We start from the raw sequence: 25,895 nt of genomic DNA, 5'->3' as shown, positions 1-25,895 counted from the left end.
AGATGGGTGGTTTGTAGGCTGTAATGAGTCACCATCAAGCAGATTCCTCCAGCTAGGGAAAACACTTTTGCTCCTACTAAGATGAATTCATACTCCCGTTTGAAACATTTTACACTTCTTTGTATTTCCCCCTAAAAACTGTTTTAATATAAGAAAACGTGACAGTTTTAGTTCTTAAAAAAAAAAGTTTACCCAGAAAATAGCTGCCCTATCTTTTTAAAGCCAGTTATTTAAATGACCTATAAGGGTTTAATGAGTTTTTTATTTTCATTTTTAAGGTATTTATTTTCAGTGTAAATTAGTTGGTGGTAGTGTAAAAGAAACCTGATACCTGTATAACACTTTATCTTTCTCTTTTTCCTTCCCATTGTCACCCTCTACCCCCCACCAGTGGTCTTCTTTGTAAAGTGAGTGCAGGAAATGAAAATGCTTGTCTGACAACAAATCATTTAACTGCCCTTGGAAAACTAGAATCAAAGCTGGTTCCTCTGGTGATTGCATTTAGGTACTGGGCAAAGGTAGGTTTGAGTTCTTTAAATGAATGAATACATTCTACATATGCCTAAGCAGTACATTTTGATTTTTACGTGGTTCATTTAATCTTAAATGTTTGGATGCATATTTATAGACATCAAGAGAGTTGGCATCTGAGTATTAGAAATTTTAATATATATATAGAAAGAAAAACGTACTGTTTCTGTTTGACTATAGCATATTGTTCAAAAGATCAATGATTTATGATACTTATTAAAAATTAGATTTGTAGGTCAAATCTGAGTTATAGCCTACAAGTTTACATTTTAACTAGTTTCCTGAAGTGAGTCTCAGATACAGGAGAATTGAGATAAAGTCTCTCATACCATCCAGTAATAAACCCATGCTTAGTCAGTCATGTTGACACTTTGCAACCCCATGGACTGCAACCCTCCAGGCTCCTCAGTCCGTGGAATCTTGACAAGAATACTGGAGTGGGTTGCTGTTTCCCCCTCCAAAGTATCTTCCCAACCCAGGGATCTAACCTGCATCTCCTGTATTGGCAGGTGGATTCTTTACCACTGAGCCACCTGGGAAGCCCCGATAATATACCCAAAGACTCCCAAAAAATGAAAGCCACTATCTAATCTTGCTTTACATTTCTACGGTATTTTAAACATGGTATCCTAATGAAATGCTCAGATGAACACCAGAGTATCTTAACGTTTCTCCAAAATGTAAGGTCCCATCACGATTATAAACTTGAGATTCTGTGTAGAAAAAAGCCAAAGGCTTTATGGATTCGGACATGGCAGTGACAATACATAATTCCTGTTGCTTGAGTCAAAGATGCAACAGGGACAGAGGATGCCCCACTCTTAAGTGAGTGAATTGGTAATCACAATATGATGTGCTTTGAAAGCAGCCTCCTGCTTCATCACTAAGTTGTTATTTTCTGCTAATGCTAATCGGTTTGTCTGCTTTCTTTCCTCTAATTATGGTTCTGACCAAAGCATGCATTTTCGAGGTAGCAGCTAAGCATGAGGGGGCCATTAAACTGAGCAAAGCCAGTTGGCTTACGTTTATTTTATGAATCATTATTTTGACTTAATTAACAAGTTTTTGAACCAAGTGAATGGACTTAGCATGGATATCAAAAAATAAATAGATTTTTAGAGCCTTTCACAAGTGAGTTTAGTTAACAAAATGAAAAATTTGAAGTGGAACTGTCACTGAAAACCACAATATGTGTTTACAACACAAGTATAAGGAAGTTGGGTATTTTGTCATTGTGGAGTTTCATTTTGAAGAGTAAATCACGTGATAAATGGAAATGAATTAACAGATTTTAGACCAGATTGCATAAATGACAAGCTGGTACAAAAGAATGCTTATCCTCTTTTCTCTCATTTGTAGCTTTGCAGTATAGATCGCCCTGAAGAAGGAGGTTTACCACCTTATGTGTTTGCTCTGATGGCTATTTTCTTCCTTCAACAGAGGAAAGAACCCCTTCTGCCTGTTTATCTAGGATCATGGGTATAAAACATTTTTTGCTTATGTATCCAATATTGATTTTATTATGGGGCCACAATCCCTTGTGCGTAATTTCAAAGTCTAAAAACCTAACCAGAACTGACATGAATTTATTTATCCTATTATTGTGAAAATTCATGCCTCTCACTGCTGAAATATTAATGTATTTGGCTACAAGATGCTGCCATATACTCTGCTAGGGAGACTGTTACTTTTCTAAACTGAAGAAACTTATAATTTATGGAGCACATGATCTTGAGGTTTACAGACAAAGAATGTGAACCTACATTGTCATTTGCTACACATTTTCTTTGGGTACAGTTTTATAATTTGATACTTGAATTTATGTATCACCTCCAGACAGACCATAGAAAGCATTCAGTTGGCTATCACTTTCTTTTACTGGTCTTTTTGTTCTCTTTCTATCCTGTTCCCTGTGAAACAAAAGAAAATGTAAGTGCTGAGATTGCTACTCATACTACAAGATGCAGAACTTAGAAGTCACCTCTTAAATAATATTTTGCTGTAATCTTTAATGTGAAAAAGACTTCAGTAAGGTGACCACTCTTTCTTTCTGGATAAATTAAAGTTGAGCTGATTTATTCAAGTAGTAAGATTTAAGAAGGAGCCATCTCAAAGTCAAAATGAGGTTATTTTCATTCTCTTGAAATGCCTCACTTTTAATCCCTCGGTAAAATTCCTTCATAAAAGTCTTATGTGTATCCTTATTTTATAAAAAGCCTCACTTGGTAAAAGCTTACTGTGATACATCCAATATTTTAACTACTTGTCTTCTTACCATATGCAGGATTCTCATCATTTAAGGAGGAGATGTTCCAGAGCTGTAGTTCTTAATTATGGATATTATGTGTGTGTATATATATATATATATATATATATATAAAAATAAGATTTTACAGAATTTTTTTCTTTACACTAAATATGTTGAGAATTAAGCAAGGACCTTTATCAGGCAGGCCCTGAGAACAAAGGCTGAAACAGAAACACTGTCCTGGCTTTAGGAATTGCAGTCTGCTGTGCTGCAACCCAGTTGCCTAAAGGGAGTTCTCCTTGTGCTTGTGGTACTGAAATGAAAAAATTCAGGGTATCCTTTCTAGTCTGTTCTGGTGAAAAAAAGGGTCAGAGAACAAAGTCAACCCTTAGTTGACAAATAACCCTTTTCATCAGACCTAAGTCTGATATGAAAGTCTTTGAAAAAGTCTTTGAACTTTTCTTTTCACTTTGATCCAAGAGAGATAGGAGTTTAAGATACAACCAAACCAGTTGGACTCCTGGGCAAAAAAAAAAATGCCTGAGAAGAGGTTGGCTGTGTTGCCATATCACTGCTGTTTTAGTGAAATCTGCCTTTTCTTGTGTCTTCATCATCTCTGAAGTGGGCATCTGTCACTGATGTGAAGATGCAGGAAAAAAAGCATTTCTCTTCTGGTGATGGGAATCTCCTCAGGATTTGCTTAAGAGAAGCCTGAATACCTTTGTCTATAGCCAAGTGTATTATTTCCTTGGCAGTAATACTAGAAGTTCTCTAAGATGACAGAATTTGGTTTTGATTATGCCATTTATTTATTGAAAATGTAATGACAAAAACAAGTATATAGTGGTCAAACACTGGATTGAACTGTATATATCAAATAAGACAGACTACTGCCTGAGCCAAAGTGATCTTAGTTTTCAGCTTTTTAAACTAGTCAGGTATCGGTGTGCTGGTTTCTGCTAGAGTATTAATCAAAAATATACAGCAAGTGACAGAAAAGAAATTCAGTGCCTTGTTCATGCCAAATATTTTTTATCACTGTTTCTGTAGAAAATCTACTGAAAACCTCAAAATTATGTATATGAAAGTATCCAAACTGTTAACTTCTTCAAAATCTTTAAATCACTCTGTATGTTAGTCATTGTACTAAGCCCTGAAAGTAATACATGAGTGAATAATATTAGATTCTTTGTCAAGAAGTTTAGAATATCATATTTCTGTGCTCTGATCTGTGTTTTCAAAATCTTTTGGCCATTCTCTCCCAACCTACTCAGGTCTCTTTCATGTTGTAGACTGTCTCTCTGACCTTTTACTCCCAATTAAAATTTCCGTTTTATTATCATTTGATACTGATATGTGAGTTGTGAATGATGACTAGCTGTAACCCTGTCTTCTTAGCCTCTTTTATCCCCTACAACAATATTTTACTAGTCTCCTAGTAAATATTTTTTTGAATTGTTCTTATTTTAGATTATATAAAGTTAACCCTTAGGAAACAAATATTTTCGCTTTAAGAATGCCAGATAATACAGTAGAAAGAAGAGCAGCGTCAAGTGTTAAAAGTTTGCCAGCCCTGAGAGTCACCCAGGATTTGCCACTAAAATCCTTATAACCTTGAGCAAGTTGTTTAATCTCTGAGCCTTGGGGAAAGACTCATGTGAGAAATTTTGAAATGAGATCATGAATGTGGAACTCCTAGAACAAGGTAGGAGAACAGATGTGATCTTTTTCCCCTTCAGTAGAAAGTCAAGTTCCTCTTATTGGGTGGAGGCTTGAACTCCTAAACAAGTGATCCTTCTGGAAATAACAGCTGTAAATTCTCAACAAAACACATAAAATAACAACCTGAAGGCTCTGGAGACTGAAAAACTCAGACAGACTTTAGAGAGAAGCCAAAAATTAAGCAAATGACCAACACAGTGAGTTCCTGTTTTTCAGTGGCTTTACCCTAAAGGCTTTACTAGTAGAAAACCCATTCCTCTTTCTGGGCAGAGGACCTTGGGCCACCAAATAATAAGGGGAAAAAGAACAAAGAGGGAAAATACAGAGAAGTGGAACCCTTAATTCTTTCTGGCAACTTAGCACGTCTCTGACTGATTGTTGACCAGTCCAGTGTACCATATAAGGATCTTGGAAGTCATCACTCCATCCTCACAAAAAGAAAAAGGCTGAGCATGCTGAAAATCAACAACTCTTATTAGATCCTTCAGAGAAGTGGGGTCATGGAGAAAACCACTGGCCCCCAAATTGGAGAGACAGGCAGGTATATAACTTGTCAGAGCAGAAACCCAGGAACAGAATCCTGCCACTGGAACGACTACCAGGCTAAAAAAAAAACTGTGATTCTGGAAGTTCAGTTTGGATAAGTGTGAAAGTGGAAAAACAGCAGAGGGCCCATTCATAGGGTGCTCATTTCATGAGTTTTATCTCCAGAAATACCCACCAGGTTCTCAGGGTAAAGATCCAGGAAAAATCCTCTATCCAGGAAATAGGTTGTCAATTTGACATTACCTAGAACATTCTGCTGTCTTAGGTAAAAGCCTGCCCTCAAGGGAAACAATTTTACCAGAGCCACGTTGGACTATAAAGAAAGCTGAGCGCCAAAGAATTGATGCTTTTGAACTGTGGTGTTGGAGAAGACTCTTGAGAGTCCCTTGGACTGCAAAGAGATCAAACCAGTCCATCCTAAAGGAGAACATTCCTGAGTGTTCATTGGAAGGACTGATGTTGAAGCTGAAACTCCAATACTTTGGCCACCTGATGTGAAGAGCTGACTCATTTGGAAAGACCCTGATGCTGGGAAAGATTGAGGGCAGGAGGAGAAGGGGATGATAGAGGATGAGATGGTTGGATGGCATCACCGACTCAATGGACATGAGTTTGAGTAAACTCCCGGAGTTGGTGATGGACAGGGAGACCTGGTGTGCTGCAGTCCATGGGGTCACAAAGAGTCGAACACGACTGAGCAACTGAACTGAACTGAACCTCCTTATAAAGTGCTGAACTCAATATACCAGCCAATTTGGAAAACTCAGCAGTGGCCACAGGACTGGAAAAGGTCAGTTTTCATACCAGTCCCAAAAAAAGGCAATGCCAAAGAATGTTCAAACAACCCCACAATCGCAGTCATCTCACACACTAACAAAGTAATGCTCAAAACTCTACAAGCCAGACTTCAACAGTAAGTGAACTGTGAACTTCCAGATGTTCAAGCTGCATTTAGAAAAGGCAGAGGAACCAGAGATCAGATTGCCGGCATCTACTGGATCATCAAAACAGCAAGAGAGTTCCAGAAAAACATCTACTTCTGCTTTATTGACTATGCCAGAGCCTTTGTGTGGATCACAACAAACTGGAAAATTCTTAAAGAGATTGGGAAAACCAGACCACCTTAACCTGCCTCCTGAGAAATCTGTTGCAGGTCAAGAAACAACAGTTAGAACCAGATATGGAACAATGGACTGGTTCCAAGTTGGGAAAGGAGTACGTCAAGGATGTATATTGTCACCCTGTTTATTTAACTTATATGCAGAGTATATCATGCGAAATACCAGGCTGGATGAAGCACAAACTGGAATCAAGATTGCTGGGAGAAATATCAATAACCTCAGATGTGGAGATGACACCACCCTTATGGCAGAAAGCAAAGAAGAACTAAGAGCCTCTTAACGAAAGTGAAAGAGGAGAGTGAAAAAGTTGGCTTAAAACTCAACATTCAGAAAACTAAGATCATGGCATCTGGTCCCATCACTTCATGGCAAATAGATGGGAAAACAATGTAAGCAGTAAGAGACTTTATTTTGGGGGGCTAAAAAATCACTGCATATGGTGATTGCAGCCATGAAATTAAAAGACGCTTGCTCCTTGGAAGAAAAGCTGTGACCAACCTAGATAGCATATTAAAAAGCAGAGACATTACTTTGCCAACAAAGGTCCATCTAGTCAAAGTTATCGTTTTTCCAAGTAGTCTTGCGTGGATGTGAGTTGGACTATAAAGAAAGCTGAGCAGCGCCAAATTAATGCTTTTGAACTGTGGTGTTGGAGAAGACTCTTGAGAGTTCCTTGACTGCTAGGAGATCCTAAAGGAAATCAGTCCTGAATATACATTGGAAGGACTATGCTGAAGCTGAAACTCCAGTACTTTGGCTACCTGTTGTGAAGACCTGACTCATTGGAAAAGACCCTGGTGCTGGAAAGATTGAAGGCTGGAGGAGAAGGGGATGACAGAGGATGAGATGGTTGGATGCCATCACCGACTCAATGGACATGAGTTTGAGCAAGCTCTAGGAGTTGGGATGCATAGGGAAGCCTGGTGTGCTGCAGTCCATGGGGTCACAGAGTCGGACACAACTAAGCAACTAATCTGAACTGAACCACCTTGAGATTTATCAGGGCCTGACTGACCTGGGGCAAGGAAAAATACCCGACTCCAACGTTCTGTTGTTCCCTGTCTCACCTCAGATTGGCAGGACTACTAAGAAACACGAAGTGACGGTTGAGCCCAGGATCACAGTCTCACTAAAAGACTGAGACATCATAGAACTGTAGGATATCTCCCCTCTCTTCACAGCTCACTGCAGCATCATTCGGCATACTGTGTAATAATGAGGTTACAGTAGAAAGAGTTCATTTAAGAAGTCTCTTGGGAAACCCAAAAACAGTAGAGCAGACAAAAACAAGGATACCAACAGAAGTTATAGCCCCTTGATGTCTACAGCTACAAAAACAGTACATTGCCTGACTCCAGCCAGATAAAGGGAAAAAACCTCACACCACAGGGTTTTACCCAGCTTTCAACAAAAAAATTATAAGGCGTACTAAAAGGCAAAGTCATAGGTTTGAAGAAACAGCAAGCATTGGAATTATTTCACCAGGAATTTTAATAATAAGACTTAATATGTTTAGGGCTCTAGAGGAAAAAAAAATCAGTAAACTTTACTCAGTAGAAACTTCTTAAACTGAAAAGCAAGGATGAAGAAAAGAATGAATAAGAAATAGAATATCTAAGAGTTGCAGGACAATTACTAAGGGTTATAGGCTGCACTGTCTGTGGGATATCCTAGGCAAGAATGCTGGAGTGGGTTGTCATTTCCTGCCACCAGGGATCTTCCCAGCCCCAGGATTGAACCCACATCTTCATTTCAGATGAACTCTTTTTTTTACTACTGAGCCACCTGGGAAGCACCACCTAGGCCCTAGAAAAGACCACATTTCATCCTGAGTTAGAAGGAAATTTTTTTGAGCAGGGGAGCGACATGATGTCTTATGGTTTAGGATTGTTCTGTCAGGTAAACCACAGAAGTTGTCCATTTAATGTGAAAATACTTTGGAGAATCAGGCTACCACAGTCATACCCTAACCCATAATTCATTATGTACGTTAGCATGTTTAAAGGCTGTGAAAAATCCCACTATACCTAGAGTAAAGAAATCTGTTCACGTTTGTTCCACATTTCTTAGACCTTTTGAGCCTATGGTTTTCTTTAGCATCTTAACCATGTCCAAAGAAATGCTTTATGTTTATTGAGCGCTTACTATATGCCATGCCCTGTCTAAATGCTTTATGTCCATTATTTTTTCCATAACTGTCCCATTAAGGAGATGCTAGTGTTACCCCTTTTTACAAGAACCTGAGACATAAAACAAGGACCTTACTGAAAGTGTCACAGCTAGCACCTAAGAGAGTGAGGTTTGGGCCTAGGTGGTTTTACACCAGAACCATGGCCTTAGGCCTAGGCCGTGGTCTGTTAGACTATTTACTAAAAAATTATTTCCAAAAGGGCTTCCATTGTGGCTCAGCTGGTAAAGAATCCACCTGCAATGCCGGAGACCTGGGTTGGGAAGATCCCCTGGAGAAGGGAAATGCTACCTACTCTGGTGTTCTGGCCTGAAGAATTCCATAGACTGTATAGTCCATGGGGGTTGCAAAAAGTTGGACATGACCGAGCAACTTTCACTTCACTATTTCCAAAAATCACCATTTCTTTTGTAAATCAAAACCTTGAATTTTTCTCTTTAAATTTACAGATGTCTCAAAGATAATCTTTTGATAAAAGATGCCTTTCATATTTTCAGTGAACTGTGTTACTTTTCATTTCTTCCAGGATTTATGCTCTGATTGTTTTAAAAATCATTTCTGCCTTATAATGTGTGTTTAATTTTTCCTAGATTGAAGGATTCTCACTAAACAAATTAGGAAACTTCAACCTTAAAGAAATTGAGAAAGACTCTGTGGTCTGGGAATACACTGATAATGTTGCAGGGGATGTGGACTCAACAAAAGAGGAGGCACCAAAGGAAATGGCCATTAAAAGGGGACAGGTCTGTTCTCTCTCATGTCTGGTCTTACCATTTATTTTTAATTCAGTTGTTAATTGTGGAGTTTATGTGTTAGTCTTCTTTTCTTCTTTTCTCAACTATCTTTAATTATTTCATAACTGTTTAATTTCTAGTCTGTTCAGTTCTTTGAATAGACAAGGAATAAAAGGTAAAATTGCAAATCATTGAATCCACAGTTACATGGTTTCTTCTCTGTGTAAGGTGCTATGAAAGAGGCTGAGAATTCAAAAATAAGTTCCTATCTATCCTGCAAGAGCTTAGGTCTTAGGTTATATTATGAGGTTTAAATATAAGAAAAGTTAACTAACCTCAAATTGCTAAAATAACAGTGAATAAGCCTATGCTAGTATACTTGTCCTTACTCATACAGTTAGTAGTGAGAAGGAGAATTTATGAACAAGGAACAAGCTGTCATTAGAATTTCAAACAAAAATCTAAGCAACATAACAGTAGGATTCTGACCCAAATTGGTAAACAGTCCTTGACTCCATGAGCTTTCCCATATCCCTTTGGGATAAAATGACAGTAATATCCACAAAATACCTCTGAGACTCAGATTCTAATCCTAGCTCTTCACAAAGAGGTCATGTCACTCCTGTAGCCCTTGTTTACTCTGGCCTAAAATGGGGAGATATTGGTGAATCACATATTCTTGGTTTTGTTGAGGGGAAGAGAATGGTGGTGGCACCTACCTGAGCTGCCACCAGAACACACCACTTGTGTCATTTGTCTGTGTGGGTTGTTGGCACAGTGTTGGCTAAGAGCACAGACTGTGGAGCCAGAATATTTGAATTTGTATCCCAGCTCACCCACTTCTAGCTTTGTGACTTTGGGCAGGTGATTTAATCTTTCTGTGTCCCAGTTTCCTCACCTGTAAATGGAGATGATACTGTACCTTCTCATAGGGTCATCGATTTATAGAATGCTTAACTCAGTGCCGAGCATATGGTGGTTCAGTTCAGTTCAGTCGCTCAGTCATGTCCGACTCTTTGCAACCCCACCAATCGCAGCACACCAGGCCTCCCTATCCATCACCAATTCCCAGAGTTCACTTAAACTCACTTCCATTGAGTCAAGGATGCCATCCAGCCATCTCATCCTCTGTCGTCCCCTTTTCCTCCTGCCCGCAATCCCTCCCAGCATCAGAGTCTTTTCCAGTGAGTGAACTCTTTGCATGAGGTGGGCAAAGTAGTGGAGTTTTCCGCTTTAGCATCATTCCTTCCAAAGAACACCCAGGGCTGATCTCCTGGAGAATGGACTGGTTGGATCTCCTTGCAGTCCAAGGGACTCTCAAGAGTCTTCTCCAACACCACAGTTCAAAAGCATCAATTGTTTGGCCCTCAGCTTTCTTTACAGTCCAACTCTCACATCCATACATGGCCACTGGAAAAACCATAGCCTTGACTAGACGGACCTTTGTTGGCAAAGTAATGTCTCTGCTTTTGAATATGCTATCTAGGTTGGTCATAACTTTTCTTCCAAGGAGTAAGCATCTTTTAATTTCATGGCTGCAGTCACCATCTGCAGTGATTTTGGACCCCAAAAATATAAAGTCTGACCCTGTTTCCACTGTTTCCCCATCTATTTCCCATGAAGTGTATATGGTAAAGCATTTAGTAAATGCTAGCTACTAGTCTTACTTTATTTGAAAAATACAGTGTTCTCTGTTTTAAAAAAAATAACAATAATGTAAGTACCACTAGTCTAGGTATGTCAGAGGTCTCTTAAGTTCCGTGTTATGATATTGTGAAGTCATTTCACAATATGAGATGTTGAATATATGGATAAAGAGGTGAGATCTAATGGAACTTTCCATTTCTGGGGTTTTCTCCGTGTCCTCAGCTGTTGTTTGTGGGACCAAAACAACTACATTTTTAATCTGGTTTAGTTTTTAAATCCACCTGATGATTTTATTTCACAGAACCTTTGTGTTGAGATTTTCTGAATAAATCTGTGACCACACCACTTATTTTGAAGCTTAATATACTAAAGTGCAACTGGAAGCAAATTTGTATACCCTAGAAGGAAAGGCTACTGCTGAAAGACTACTTAAATACTTTTATCTTCGCATTTGAATGCTAATTGGAGAGATTAATCATGCTGCCACTTCTAAAATTAAGTGAGGTCTGGACAGTGTTGACATTTCATAGTGTGGTGAAAGAGCACTGGCCTGGGATCAGGAGACGTTGTTCTTCTGCCACACAAGCCACATAAACTCTTTGGGTTTCAGTTCCTTCTCTTGTAGCATATGGGAGTTGAACTAAATTACCTCTTAAGAGCATCTTACAGTTGTGACATGGTTTCAATGATAAATGGATTTCTTGTATTTAAAAAGACTATATCTAAATGAAAAAATACAGACAGCAACCAGTCTACCAGATGCTTTCCCTTGTTTCTGATTTAATCCTCATAACTATCCTGTGTTATAGGTGGTATCATCCCTACTCTGCAGATAATGATAGCGACCATTTTTTGAACATGTGTGCCAGGCACTGTGCTAAGCTCTTAACAGCCTCTCTCTCACTCAGTCCTCCCAACAGCCCTATGAGGTGGGTACTATGATCCTCATTGTTCAGATGAGGAAACCGAGGCTTAGACAGCTTATATACCATCACCAGGATCAGACACAGCTAGTAAATGGAAGAGCTGGATTTGAAAGCTTAGCATGTACTATTCAAAAGCCAGTTCTCTTCGCTTCTGAGCTATACTGCCAGTCCAAGAATGAAGAAGCTAAGTCACAAAGCAGTCAAAACCTGTGACGTGACAAAGTCAGTATTTGGACCCTCTTTTTCTTTTCTAAGTCCTTTGAACTTTCCACTGTATTATATCACAGTATGTCACATCATGAGTCTGTGAGTGGAAAACTTGTATTAATTTCTGATATCAAGGGTTATTTATTCGACTTTAAAATCAGTTGCTGCTGGAAGAACCAATGAACTTAATGTAACTTCTCAGAGCAAGTGAGAGGAACATTTTTCCTTCTACTCTATGCAAACAACTGCAGTCCATTTCTGTGTCTTAACGGTGTAAAGGCGCCCTCCGGCGGCAGGAACAGGAAGAACTCAGTGCTGAGAGTAGTAGCAGTGAAGCACAGTTCTCTCCACCGGCCCTTAAGACTTCAAAATTAGAAGTGCTGCTTGGTTATGTGCTGCCTGTCTATTCCTATGATACTGACTAGGTTTTAACATAACTTTAATCCCGGAATTCAGTGAAGGAATGCTGTTCCTCACAATCAAAATAGAACCTAGAATGTGATTTATCAAGATAGACTGCCGATTCATATCCTTGCTAAGGTTTTTCAGATATATTTAATTTGATGCTTGAAGATCTCTGATTTTTCAGATTGTACTGACATCTGAAATAACCTGTGTATTTTCTCTTTGCTGTTAATAGGTACCATTAATATTTGATTCAAAACAGCAGCCTTCAGTACCAATTGGGCAACTCTGGGTGGAATTGCTTCGATTCTATGCTTTAGAATTTAATTTGGCTGATTTAGTGATAAGTATCCGTGTCAAAGAATCGATATCTCGTGAATCAAAGGATTGGCCCAAAAAACGCATTGCCATTGAAGGTATCTCAAAATATTTATCTTTAATTCCCATCCCCACCCCACCCCCTTTTTTTAAGGTATCAGTCTAACAGCATGCTTTTTTATTTCGATCTTTTTTCAGCTTCTACGTGTAAGGTAGGCCTGACCCCAAAGGTGAAGTAGATAGCGAGAATCTTGCATGCATTACAGTAGATCTTTCCAAGGGACCAAATTGTTCATCCTGAGTTTTTTAAGTGCTGTGATAAAAAATAATTATTCATGCAACTAAAAGGAATAGCTGTCTGTGTCCTTATTTTCTTTGTAAATTGCTTAATAACTTTAAATGCTTAAAAAGTCTTTTCCAAGTGACATGTAAATCCCCCTTTCCTCTTCGCTGTTATCATTTCTGAATCTTTAGATTCAGTCCTTTCATGAATTGTTATTGATGTTGTTTAGTTTTACAGAGGTTGAGGAAAATACCTTTTCTCATGAAAAACCGCATTCTTCATTAAATTTCTCTCCATGGAGAGAGTTTGTTTTTGGAATACCTGCAGTAATATTTAGAACTTATTCATAAAAACACCTTTTCTCTTTAAAAACACTTAGCTCTTAAATGAGTTTGAAACCATTATATGAAAGACATACTGTTGTGCCCTGTAGACTCCTTTAAGTGGACGAGCTCCTATCAGCTTTACAAAGTCAGGAGATGGGAACCCCGCTAGAAATCTTAATTCTCCTCCTTCAAATAATTTAAAGAACCTCCTAAATTGAATTCTCTTATTTTTGCTTGATTTTTTTCAAGCCTTATATTGCATAAGAGGGTTTTTTGCATTTTGCATAAATTCTGTGTGCAGTCATGGGGATCTCACATTTTTAAACCCTCCCCTGCAGTTTCTCTGGCTCAGCTCTTCTGGCCAATTGCCTAACCTGCTGGAGTTCTAGGGGAGGAGAAAAGATTGAGAGAAGTGGTGTCTCCTCCTGGTGCCTCCCTCTCGCCCCTGAATTCAGTCCAGCCAGTTCAGTGATGGGGCTTCCCAGGGCAGAAGAGTGGAGGTAAGCTCTACAAACCACAGGGCCTGGCTGAGTGGGGAGGCAGAGCACTCAGCAGAGCCCGGAGGGAAGACCCCGCTTCCCAAGGGCATGAGAGCCACACTGATGACTTTTTTTTTTTTACCTCCACAGTCATAGGACAGAGTAGGGAAGGGGTAATGGTTCTGAATAGAATGGGTTCTCTTCATAGAGCAGATGTTTAAGAAAGCATTTCTTTTTGTTTTTAAAACTGTATCTTCTTACTCCCCATCCCCAGTTTTTAAAAAAAAGCGCATAAGATAAATGATAAGTTGTACTGTTAACTTATTTGTTGTCTTTATCTATGTAGCAGGCTGGTTTTTAAAACATAAAATAGAAGTGTGTGAAGTAGTGGATTTTTTTTTTTCATTACAGATCCCTACTCTATAAAAAGAAATGTGGCAAGGACCCTAAATAATCAACCTGTGTTTGAATATATACTTCATTGTTTAAGGACAACATATAAATATTTTGCTCTTCCACACAAAGTTATGAAATCCAGCCTTCCAAAGCCTCTGAGTACTGTCAGCTGTACTTCTGAACGTTCTAAAGAAATAGCAAAACATGATCCAGAGGTACAAGCGAAAGGTGATAAACTCAAAAACTCAGTTTTGGCTCAAGGTTCTGGTGCTGCCAGTTCAACTGCAAACACCTGCAAGGCCCAGCCACTTACTCTTAAAGAGACTGATGAAAACTTTGAAAGCCCATCAGCAGAGAAAATGGGAAACTCACACATCAGTGTCCACCTGGAAAACTCTGACTGTATTAAGGCAAAAGTCAGTTCTGGTGACTCTAAGGACATTGAAGTACATCATCAAGAAACAGGAAGTAAAAATAAGAAAGAAAAAAATGGAAAGGAAAGCAAGCATCCTTTGACTGCTGATGATCAGGCTTTAAGTAGTAGCAAGTGTGGAGCGCTTGTCACCTGTGGCAGCTCAGGAACTAAGGAGACAGATACCACTTTGGATCTAGAAGGCTTCAGAAATCCTATAGCTACAGAGTATGATGAATTTCCTCCTTCATATGCCAAGGCTGATGTTGATGAAGAAAGCATAGAAGGTACCAATGAACTTGGAGATGCTGTAAGCCACTTTACCCCTTTAAGACAGAGCCAGATATCAGGAATCCTTCACTCTGATGAGGAAGAGGAGGACGAGGAGGAGGAAGAAGAACCCCGGCTCTCCATTTCCCGAAGGGAAGATGAGGATGACATTGCTAATGGAGATGAATTAGACAACACCTTCACTGGATCAGGTGATGAGGATGCCCTGTCTGAAGAGGATGTGGAATTAGATGGATCTGCTAAGTATGAAGACTTGAAAGAATGTGGAAAACACCATGTAGATGGAAACCTACTAACGGAACTTAATAAAATCAGCCTTAAAGAAGAAAGTGTATGTGAGGAAAATTCAACTGTGAACCAGTCTGATTTCTTCTATGAATTTAGTAAACTCACCTTCACCAGAGGCAAGGTAATCAGTACCACTCCTATACATGGAACTAGGAGATTTGAAAGAGTTTTAATGCATGTACTTTGGATTTTCATGTACTAAACCAGGGCTCTCACCTGTCTCAGTAGTGGTTCACTCCAGTGCAGCCACTAGGTCCACTGCCCTCATTAATCTCTTGGGAATTTGCAGAGGAGAAAGGAAATGCTGTTGGTAGTCAAAATAACTACCTTTTTCTCCTGAGTGTGTTTGGAGTGGCCATGCCACTATATTTTCGTTCCTTTGGAATGTGAGGTGGACAATGTGTACTTTGGAAAAAAGATTCAAGGCTCCATTATTTAAGTGTTATTTTGCTTTGCCATCTTCCTGCAGTCTCCTACAGTAGTTTGCAGTTTATGCAAACGAGAGGGTCATCTAAAGAAGGACTGTCCTGAAGACTTCAAAAGAATTCAGCTGGAACCTTTGCCACCATTAACACCCAAATTTTCAAATATCTTAGATCAAGTTTGCATTCAGTGTTACAGTAAGTTATTAACATTTCTTTTTATTTGTCAAAATATTAAATTGATGTTTTCTCAAGAGTTAATCTAATTCACTAACCCATTAGCTTCATTATCCAGACTAAGTCTTTGGCATTGTGTATTGTATCCATAGTACTCAGTGTATCGTGTTCCATTTGGGACATGCAATAAATACTTGTTAAAGAAAGACAGGGAAGGAGAATCTTCTAAGTCTTATGATTGGAGTACTATCATTTTCCAACTAGTGTTCCTTGAAATGCTTTTCTAGGTACCTGCCATTAATAGTATTTAGTAACAAGAAGTATTCCAAAGGTCAGGGGGGAATAACTGTATATCCTGCCCCCTCCCTTAGAGATTTTCAGGGCATATTAGCATGATAAAGGCTCCTGGAAATGTTTAGGTAAAAAGCTTATTTAATAACTAATATTTCTAAAATGTGAGCTTAGAATACTTTTTAATTAATGCTAGTTAATAACCTTTAAGGAACATCAGTTTGGGGAAGTGTTGGTGTGCCGAGGTTTAAGTTCTACAAGGAAAACCATTTGATGAAGAGGCATGCAGCTGCTAAGAGTGGAAGATTATGACACATTACATTGCTGCATGTTAAGATGTCTGTCTGTGCCATAAGTCACTTGTTCTTAATTGGAGATTTGTTCTTTAAATCTCTTTGGAGAGTGTAAGTGATGAAAGAAAACTACTAGTTCTCCTTAGGGGGAAAAATGTGAATATATATATATATATATACACACAGACACACACACATATAAAATGTGTTTTATATATATGTATAAATACATGCTCACAAACTGTTGTGTTCACCCTCTGCCTTTTTCGGGCTCTTTTGGCCTCTGTGAAACCCAGGAACAGAAACCTTGTGAAGACTGGTTTCCATCTCAGGAACAGTTCTTGGTGATAGACTCTTTGAAAAAGGCATCTTTATTGTACATTGCTTGATACTGTCTACTAAAAAGACACAAAATTTAGGATTTGGTTGGTTGTTTGTTTTAGCTAATTAGGTTTATTGAAAAATATTTTTCAGAGAATGTGAACAATCTTTGTTTCTGAATGTATCTGTTTATTTTAAACAGAGGATTTTTCTCCAACTGTTCTAGAAGATCAGGCACGTGAACATATTCGGCAAAACCTAGAAAATTTCATAAGGCAGGAGTTTCCAGGTAAATAATTGTTTAGCTTTAGTAAAAGCATTAATTTTGAGCATAAGAGGGCAGTCTTGCAGTGATGGTGGGGACAGGGCCTCTTTGTTTTGTGATACTTCTAGGATGGTTTAGGTCTGTCCAGTCCTAGTTTGCCAACGGAGAAGACAGTTGCAGTGTAGTATTTCACTTAGCAGATACATGTGAACTTCATTTATTAGTTGAGAGTCAAGGTTCAGACCTCTAAAAAGTGAATTTATTTAGAAAGTAGTAAGCTTACATTATTAAATGTGCTGAGGTGATCCACATTTTCCTTGAAATGGCCTTGCATCTAACAATAAAGTGACATTTGATAGTCTTTCGTGTCTTCTATAGCTTGTATTTATTTATAGTAAATTTTGAGAGGAAGTAATTTATAATAAAAGACTAGTTAATAAAAGAAAATAATTATTATGAGATTATTATAGAACAGTTAATAACTGAGTACTTTTAATTCATAAGAGAGTTGCTTTGATCAGAAAATTAAATGTACTCAGGTTAGTTGTTACTTTTCATGTATCCCTAACAGGAACTAAATTGAGCTTGTTTGGCTCCTCCAAAAATGGATTTGGGTTCAAACAGAGTGACCTTGATGTCTGCATGACAATTAACGGACTTGAAACTGCTGAGGTACAGTGACCACATAAAACTTGGATTTGCTGTGGCGTGTGTTTTGACAATCTTGATTCACAATTCAGCATAGTATTTTCCTAATTTATCAGGGTATATCATATGGAGTATGCCATTTGGCACAGTCTGGCCAAATAAATACATTAGAAGTTTAGAGGTGAACATGAGGAGTAGAAAGGCTTGTGCTTCCAACCTGTAATGCAAACTGGATATGAAAGCCACATCTGGGAATTCTAGAAAGCCAAACTAACCTTTCCAGTGTCCCTTTGGCATAGCCACTAGGCTGACTCAGGTGCATAAGTACACCCACATAAGGTTTTCTGTGAAGTTTTAGCAGGCAGCCAGTGTGATACAGTGATGAAAGTGAAAGTCACTCAGTCGTGTTCGACTCTTTGTGACCCCATGGACTATACACTCCAGGGAATTCTCCAGGCCAGAATACTGGAGTGGGTAGCCTTTACTTTCTCCAGGGGATCTTCCTAACCCAGGGATCGAACCCAGGTCTCCTGCATTGCAGGCAGATTCTTTACCAGCTGAGCCACCAGGGAAGCCCATGGTACAGGGATAAAAGAGTGCTAGGATTCAAGACAGACTTGTCTGTCTTTGGTTGCTTATCTCTAATACAGAAATGAGATTTCCCTTGCCTCAGAAGGTTGTTGTGCACCTCAGCTTGGATCGTGTATGTCAGAAGTCAGTGAACTACAGCCTACAGCCTGTTATTTTATTTTTTTTTTTATGTCAGTTTCATTGGCATTCAGCTACACCCTTTCATATATGTATGGTCTACATCTGCTTTCACTCTAATTCCAGGATTGAGTCCTTGCAACATGGCCCACAAGGCAGAAAAGATTTGCCAACCTTGATGGCATTTGTCAAATATAAAATACTGTGAAAAGGTGTAAAGTTTAAGAAGTACTAAATCCATCGCCTTTTTTATTTACAACAGTAGTCCAAATACTGGGCATCCAAATCAGTGGTGCTGCTGTTGCTCTGGATCTTCTTATGCCTTTTCTGAGTTTCGGGGTTTTGTCCCTTGACGATGCATCTGATTTGAGAAAATAGCCACAGGTTATCTGGCGTGACTTTGATGAATAAGGTGGATAAGGACGATTGGGTCCAGTATATGAATGATCTGATTATACATCATTGAGATTGAATTTTTACATGATTAATAAACTAGTTGTGAGGGCATTTCTAAATTAAATTCCAAATTCTGGTAAGTATATAACCAACTAACCAACAAAAGGACTTAATGTTAAAAAGGTCAGCCCAAATGTTTTTAAATATTTGAAATGTTACTCATATTTGCTGTAGAACTTTCTTTTTGTGTGTTATATGTTCAACTAGTCCTCTGGAGAAATAATCTGAGCTTAATCACACCCCAAAGCAGTTCATCAGCTCTTAATTAAGCTATAATGAAGATCTACCCAGAATGAATAAGACAGGCCACAGAAGCTCTCTCTTATTAATTCTGTCACATAGAGGAAAGAAATTGGAGGTTCTTAGTGGTTCAGAGACTTTTCTGGGGACACTGATTTCAGCCTTTCCTGCTCTTTTAAGAGCAGTTAGCAAGTAGGGTGCATGAGGGTTTCTATATCCTTAGGATATTCCTATGCGTAGGGATTAATGCTCACCTAAAAAAGAAAAATCAATATACAACAATTTGAATTTAATTTTATTATTTCTGGAGGAAATGAAACCAAAACAGGGTTAAGAACCTGTCTTCTGTTTTTGATTCAGTCTCTGCCATTTTTGTTGCAGGAGTTGGACTGTGTAAGAACTATTGAAGAATTGGCAAGAGTCCTCAAAAAGCATTCAGGTACCTCTATAAGCTTTATCTAAAAAATATTCTCATCTTTTTTATTAATGTTTTGCATACTTAAAATTTACAAATGACTGAAACAGTGTAGTGGCTCATATAACATTTATAGCATTGGTGTCTTTGAAACAAATCTGTGTGGTTAAGTATGAAAAACTGAGGAATTGGTTATAATTTGTATGCATATTGTTGCCTTGGTTTTATTTCATGACAAAATGTATACTATACACACAAGAAACTTTGGGAATCATTTTGCCTTATCAACATAGTGTAAATCAAAGTGTAGGTAGAGGTTGCTGGCCATGACGTGAAGTTTAGTGAAAAGTGCTACAGACTGGGATGATGGATTGTACTTGCAGCTGTTCAGCAAGTTGTGCATGACCCTGGACAAGTATTTACGGCTGCAAAAAATGTACAGGTTCTGTAATTGTGCACAGAGCTGAAATGCCATTAACATATTCTTCTGCCTCTCTTTGTCAGAGGTAGCTGTGGATGCTGTTAACAGTGAGAGTCTTTTAAAATGTGGTACATCAAACGTCTGTGCTAAGAGTTAAAAATGAAAGTGAGCAAGATGTGGTCCTTGCCTTTGTGAAACTTAAATCTACGGACCATCCATAAAACGCTTTCTTATATCTTAGTCAAAAGTAGATTTAAATCCACAGCATGGGCATGCACACATAAGTATGCACCTGGAGTACCCCCTGTATTTGCATTTTTGATTTCCAGGAGTTTAAAGAGGATACCATGTGATTTTAAATAACAGGGGGAAAAATCTTAATTTTGTTTTATTCCTAATGAAAAGTAACCTAGAGCATCAGTGTTTTTTTTAATGTGCTTTGATATAATTTTTATGGTCATTGAAATAAGCATTATGGGAATTTTACCTCTCAAAACTATATGCTTTTTTATTTTTGTTTTTGAAGATTATACAAAGAAACTAGATTGCTATGTTGCCATGACTATTAGATATTTCATAGTGAGGTAGGTTTTGACTTTTGATTTTAAAATAATTTCATATGTAAAGGAAATCAGCAAAAATTGTACGAAGAATTCTGTCTGCCCTTCGTTCAGATGCACCAGTTGTTAACATTTTACCACATTTGATTTATCATCCTATCTCTTGCTTCCTCGTAATTTTTTTCTGGACCATTTGCAATTAAGCTGCAGACATCACTTCCCTTTCTCCTAAAAAAACCTATACTTTCTAAGAATGAACCATGTTAAAAATAGGTCATTTTTTAGACCTATTTTTAGACTAAAAATGACTTTTATATGCAGATTACAATGTAATACAGATTGCATGGAGCAAAAATTGAATAATAGCTAGAAAGCAGTGATTAAGAAAGCAATTTTCCCACATATTTTATTGGGTGTTTGTTATGTGCTCAGCACTGTGTTGGGCATGTAGGTAGGATAGAAAAATAAGTCTACAGGTCTTTCCTTTGACAACTTTCGGATCTCAAAGGTAAGATACTCTCATAGGGTATGGAATAATGTATGATGGTATTCATTTATTAAAATAACTTGTAGAGCCTACAGTAAGTATTAAATAACTTATGAGGAGAGAGAGATTTGGGGAAAGAGTTGGGTAGGGAAGGTTCATGGAAGAGATGGGCTTGTTCTGATCTCATGATATTGATGAACTTGATTTGAAAAGGATAAGATGAGAAGTCATTCCAAAGATGCATGGATGTGTCTATGAGAATCACTGTAATCAATTTTGTAGGACAATGAGAAGATTGATACATTTTGAGAGGAGTTTCAAGTGGGAACTAGTAAGAAAATGTGAATGAACTGTGTTCGAGAGAAGAAACCCAATAAAAGCAGAACTTTTTAGGCAGCTGGTATGCTCTTAGGGAAGATACAGTCTAAGGGACAGGGCAGAAGGATCTTAACCAGATGCCAGTGATCCTAAAAGGAAGAGAATATGAGAGATTCCAAAGGCATATTTCCTAGATTCAGAACCTGCAAGTAGGAAATATGGGTTTAGGCTGATATCTGAACTAAGAAATGGGAATGGGAATGTTTGTAGAGAACACCAGTGTGGAGTGATAGTTTGCCATGAAGCTATAATCTCTAAGAGTTAACAACAGTCCAGCAAGCAGTTAGAAACGTAGAGTTAGAAATGTAGAGTTGCCAGTTAAGATTGAAGAACAAAATGAAACAGTTTTGTATTGAAAACCTTGAAGGAAGAGGCCAAGAATAAAACAGTTCTGTGGGATTATGAGAGAGGTTGAGGACCAAGCTTTAATTTATAAATGTAGAAATTAAGCAAAGACACTGAAAAAGGAGCTGTTGGAATGGTAAAATAGGAACCAGGATGATATACTGTGAATAAATCCTAGAGGACAGGTTTATAAATGTCATAATGGTGAATTAACAGTGTCAAATTCTAGAATTTCTCCATCTAGGAAGGAGATGAAAAAAAAAGGATACTTAATTTAAAGCCACCATAGCAAAGTAATTTAATGGTGGCTTCTAAAATCAGACTCCCTAATTTTAAATCTTGGGTCCCTGCTTGCTGGCTGTGTGATTCCAAAAAGTCACTCACCTTCATTGTAAGCACTCAGTTTCTCATCTGTAAAGCAGGAACAACAACAATAGGATTTAAGATTAAGAAAAATAATACATTACAGTACAAGGCCTGACTTGTTGAGTGTTCAATAAATAGGAGCTTCCTTGCCCCTTCTCCCCATCAGTATAAGTTAGACTTCTTCTGTCTCCCATGCAGACCTTTTCTGCTGAAATTCCTTTCATCTGCATACTTTTTTTTCTGAATTCCAGATCACTAGGCATCTGTCCTTCTAGATGTCACCATTTAACTCTCTCAAAAGGAGCTCGGACCTTAGCACCCAGAATAAACACATCTTTCTCTCTTCCACTTCCCTTCTGCTACAACCGCCACTAGCTGTTCTTCCTTCTACATCCTCTTTCTTGGTTGTTGACATTGACATCCATGGAATCACCGAAATGAATGAAGTGATAATTAACCTGTCTTAGACTAGGTTCAATAGAGTTAGACATACCTAGATTTGAATTCCCACTCCACAGTTCACCAACTGCATATTCCTAAGCATGTTCATTTCTCTGGGTCTGTGTCATTTTTGGGGTGAGGGTGAATGGTCTTAGATGGTGATGTTTGTAAAGGAATCTGGGCGTTCAGGGAATGTTCTTTCTGTTATAGCCTTCCTTTCCCCTACTTCTTCTTCCCCAACCCATCCAGTTAGAGGTGCTCTCAAACATGTCTTGCTGCTTCTCTGCATTCCCATGCCACCATTATAATTCAATCCCAGGTCAATTTTTATAATGGTCATCCTGTCTCTCTTCCCGGTGCCTCCAATGGTCAGTGATTCTTCCCAGATTTTGCCAGTTCATTGGCATCTCTTTGCCTCCAAGGATATATTTGTTCCATATTTGGGCTCTTCTCAGTTTTTACCATTTATCCTGTTATTCATTATTTCTTTCCCTCAAGCACAATTCCATGGAAGTTCCCTGAGCTTGTCATTCTGTTTCAGGGAGCTCCCCTTTCCCTGTGCAGTTTTCCTTGCCTGGTCAATTCCCTCATCCTTCTCTTTTTTTGCCTATAGTGAAAACCTAGCTGAGGCAATATCCTTCTCTCCTGTTGACACTGATTCTTTTCTTACATTGACATAGCTTCTAGCTCCATGATGAGTAACTTTTGTTTTGGGCATTCAGATGATTACTCATATGATGTAGGGCTTTTCTTCATATAATGTGTGAATACGTAAGGCACACATAGTCCAGATTCTGTAGTAGTTTCCTCTGTTTTGAAGTTTATCAGACTGACAGCTCTATACACATACACAAGATCCGGAGTGTTCCTGAAGGGCAGGGTCTGCCTTATTGATTCTTGTACTTCAGATATTCATGTGTTTAACAAATGTAAACTTTGCCAGAAGTATCATGTTTGTTAATAAGAGAATTTTTTGACTAGTCTTAGTGACTCACTGAGACAAGCCAAAGCCAGGTTTACTTCATTCTATGTTGGAACATAAGAGCAACTTATACCCTCTGCTGCTTTGTTTAATAATACTATCTTGTTTCCCAACCTAGGATTGAGAAACATCTTGCCTATTACAACAGCAAAGGTGCCAATCGTAAAGTTCTTCCATTTGAGAAGCGGTCTGGAAGTGGACATCAGTTTGTATAACACATTGGTGAGATTTTCCCTAGACTTTTTCTTTATGGGGTTTAAGGGGAAGAAGTATCTCTTAATTTACTCAGTCTTTAAGTAAAATTAAGCCATTCATTTCATCCTATTCATTCTTTTAGTAGTTATTAGTGTTTACTAAGTGTCTGGCAGTGTTCTGAGACTGGGGATATAACACAGAATTGAGTTAATATTAGTATTCATTAAAAATGAGGTCAGAGTGGCAAGTTTTTTTTTGTTTTTTTGCTTGAACTTTGTTTAATTCTGGTGTGTGTGTATGTGTGTGTCTTTGGTCTCAGACCTGGTTTGTTTTCGAGGCTCTCTGGAACCTCTCTGGCCCCTAAGGACATTTAATATGAATAATAGGCAGGGATACAGATCTTATGTTGAGTTAAAGGGAACTGATTATTTTTATAGCCCATATTTTCTAGGTATGTTTAGACTAAGGTGACCTGAGATCAGATGTCACTTGTAATTATTATCTAGTAAGTTAGTAAAGCTACTCTGTAGGGGAAAAATATTAGTTTCAGTCTAAATGACTTCATCTTAAAAATGAATTTAAATGAATTACACTGTAAACCTATTCAGAATATTTCACCTTAAAACTTTTTTTTAAGGTAGTATAATTTCCCTTTTAACAGGCCCTTCATAACACAAGACTCTTATCTGCTTATTCAGCCATTGATCCCAGAGTGAAATATTTGTGCTATACTATGAAAGTATTTACAAAGGTAAGTATGCTTCCTCCTGAGATTTCCTCAGGAGATTTCTTTACATCTTTAAACCTTGTTGAAAACCTAAGAAACAAACTCAGTCATGTAGAAAACAAACTAGTGGTTACCAGTAGCGGAGACAGGGATATTTTGGGATAAAGAGAGACAAACTACCATATGTAAAGTAAATTAGCAACAAGGATATGTAGGGAATGTAGCCATTGTTTTGTAATAACTTTTATTTTTTTGGCTACACCGCAGAGCTTCTGGGATTTTAGCTTACTGACCAAGAATAGAACCTGGGCCCTCCACGGTGAGAGCATAAAGTCCTAAACACTGGACCACCAGACAGTTCCCTGTTTTGTAATAACTTTAAAAGGGAGTATAAAAATATTGCATTACTGTGTTACACACCTGAAACTAATATAATCTTGTAAACCAACTATACTTCAATTAAAAAAAAAAAAAGAAAACATAGGCCTATATTTTTAAAGAACCATAGCCTACTATTTGAGAAGCCCTACTGAACAAACGAAAATGTTACCTTAATTTTACATGATAACCTAATATTGCTTGTGGCTGATAGTTCCACAGCTTTGTTGGGGTTTGTTTTACTTTTTGATTTTTTTTTTTTGTGGTTGGTGTTATTTGGTGTTGTTGACATATATTAGCATTTGAAAAGTGTGATTTTTATGTTAGTGCCCTCTAGAAGCACCTTACTTTTAGTGACAATAGAAGAGCTGCAAGTGTAGCAGAAGACATTGGTGATCTTGCCTTTGTTCCTCCTTTTCCTTACCCCCAGATGTGCGATATTGGCGATGCTTCTAGAGGCAGCTTATCGTCATACGCATATACGCTCATGGTGCTATATTTTCTCCAGCAGAGGAATCCACCAGTTATTCCTGTTCTTCAAGAGGTATTAGTAAAGGAAATTGTATTTGTCATCTGTAGAGCTGGATGATTTTTGAGCCCTCTTCCTTCTCTAAAATTCTGTGGTTCTGTAGTTAAAATTTTTACTATTTTCCTACAAGTTTTTGTATCAATGCGCTAAGTTTGTAATCCATACTAATAGTTTAAAAATTAATTTCAGATATACAAAGGTGAAAAGAAACCTGAAATATTTGTTGATGGCTGGAATATTTATTTTTTTGATCAAATAGATGAACTGGTACGTATTTTAATAGTAAAGATTTTTTACATCCTTGACTGAAAGTTAGCTATACTGTGCTGTAGTGTAGATGGTCAACAATTATATTATCACTTGTTATATTTATTTATATTGTGATAGTAAAAAAAAAAAAACTAGCATATACAGATGATTCCTTTGAAGTTGAAAATATTTTTTAAGCCAGGTGAGTTTCTAGGGACTGTATCCAGGACTTCTTTACTGACTAATAATTCAAAAGGTTAAGTAGCTTTATTCCAAATGAACAAATAATTTGCTCTGTGATTTCCTACAGAATTTAGAAAAACTCTTGAGTTACAGAGGTATAATAACTAGGTGTCACCAAGGCTCTAAAATTTATTTCTAGATTCTTCCACAGACATGCATTCTGAGGTTTGACCTTTAAAACCCAGAGCACTTTCTGTCTCTGGGTCATAGGGTAGAGATTAATAAACTCATGTAAATGATACTTTAAAATAGAAAAGTTTTATAATTGTTTTTATATATATTTTAACTCT

General features: G+C 37.9%; 1 protein-coding gene across 13 annotated transcripts in view; it reads left to right on the top strand.

The window, feature by feature from the left end:
• Positions 1-25,895, top strand: part of TUT7 (terminal uridylyl transferase 7) — a 61,410-nt gene that overhangs the window by 12,403 nt on the left and 23,112 nt on the right. For 11 of the 13 annotated variants that reach the window (XR_009495454.1, XR_009495453.1, XR_009495455.1 and 8 more), the window contains 13 exons: positions 392-518; positions 1,891-2,010; positions 8,947-9,099; positions 12,511-12,691; positions 14,093-15,189; positions 15,538-15,688; positions 16,775-16,861; positions 17,409-17,509; positions 19,271-19,328; positions 23,403-23,506; positions 24,141-24,230; positions 25,015-25,128; positions 25,303-25,380. Coding sequence is in view for 5 of the 13 variants with exons in the window: in XM_005210384.4 (XP_005210441.1) it covers positions 392-518; positions 1,891-2,010; positions 8,947-9,099; positions 12,511-12,691; positions 14,093-15,189; positions 15,538-15,688; positions 16,775-16,861; positions 17,409-17,509; positions 19,271-19,328; positions 23,403-23,506; positions 24,141-24,230; positions 25,015-25,128; positions 25,303-25,380 (2,461 nt within the window). In the remaining 8 variants the exon portion in view is untranslated. The remainder of the gene's footprint in view (positions 1-391; positions 519-1,890; positions 2,011-8,946; positions 9,100-12,510; positions 12,692-14,092; positions 15,190-15,537; positions 15,689-16,774; positions 16,862-17,408; positions 17,510-19,270; positions 19,329-23,402; positions 23,507-24,140; positions 24,231-25,014; positions 25,129-25,302; positions 25,381-25,895) is intronic. The other 2 variants (XR_009495457.1, XR_009495456.1) reach the window with 2 other exon arrangements.

This window comes from Bos taurus, chromosome 8 (assembly GCF_002263795.3).
Source record: "Bos taurus isolate L1 Dominette 01449 registration number 42190680 breed Hereford chromosome 8, ARS-UCD2.0, whole genome shotgun sequence".
In the NCBI taxonomy this organism is placed as follows: Eukaryota; Metazoa; Chordata; class Mammalia; order Artiodactyla; family Bovidae; genus Bos; species Bos taurus.
This window is presented reverse-complemented; position numbering and strand designations above follow the sequence as displayed.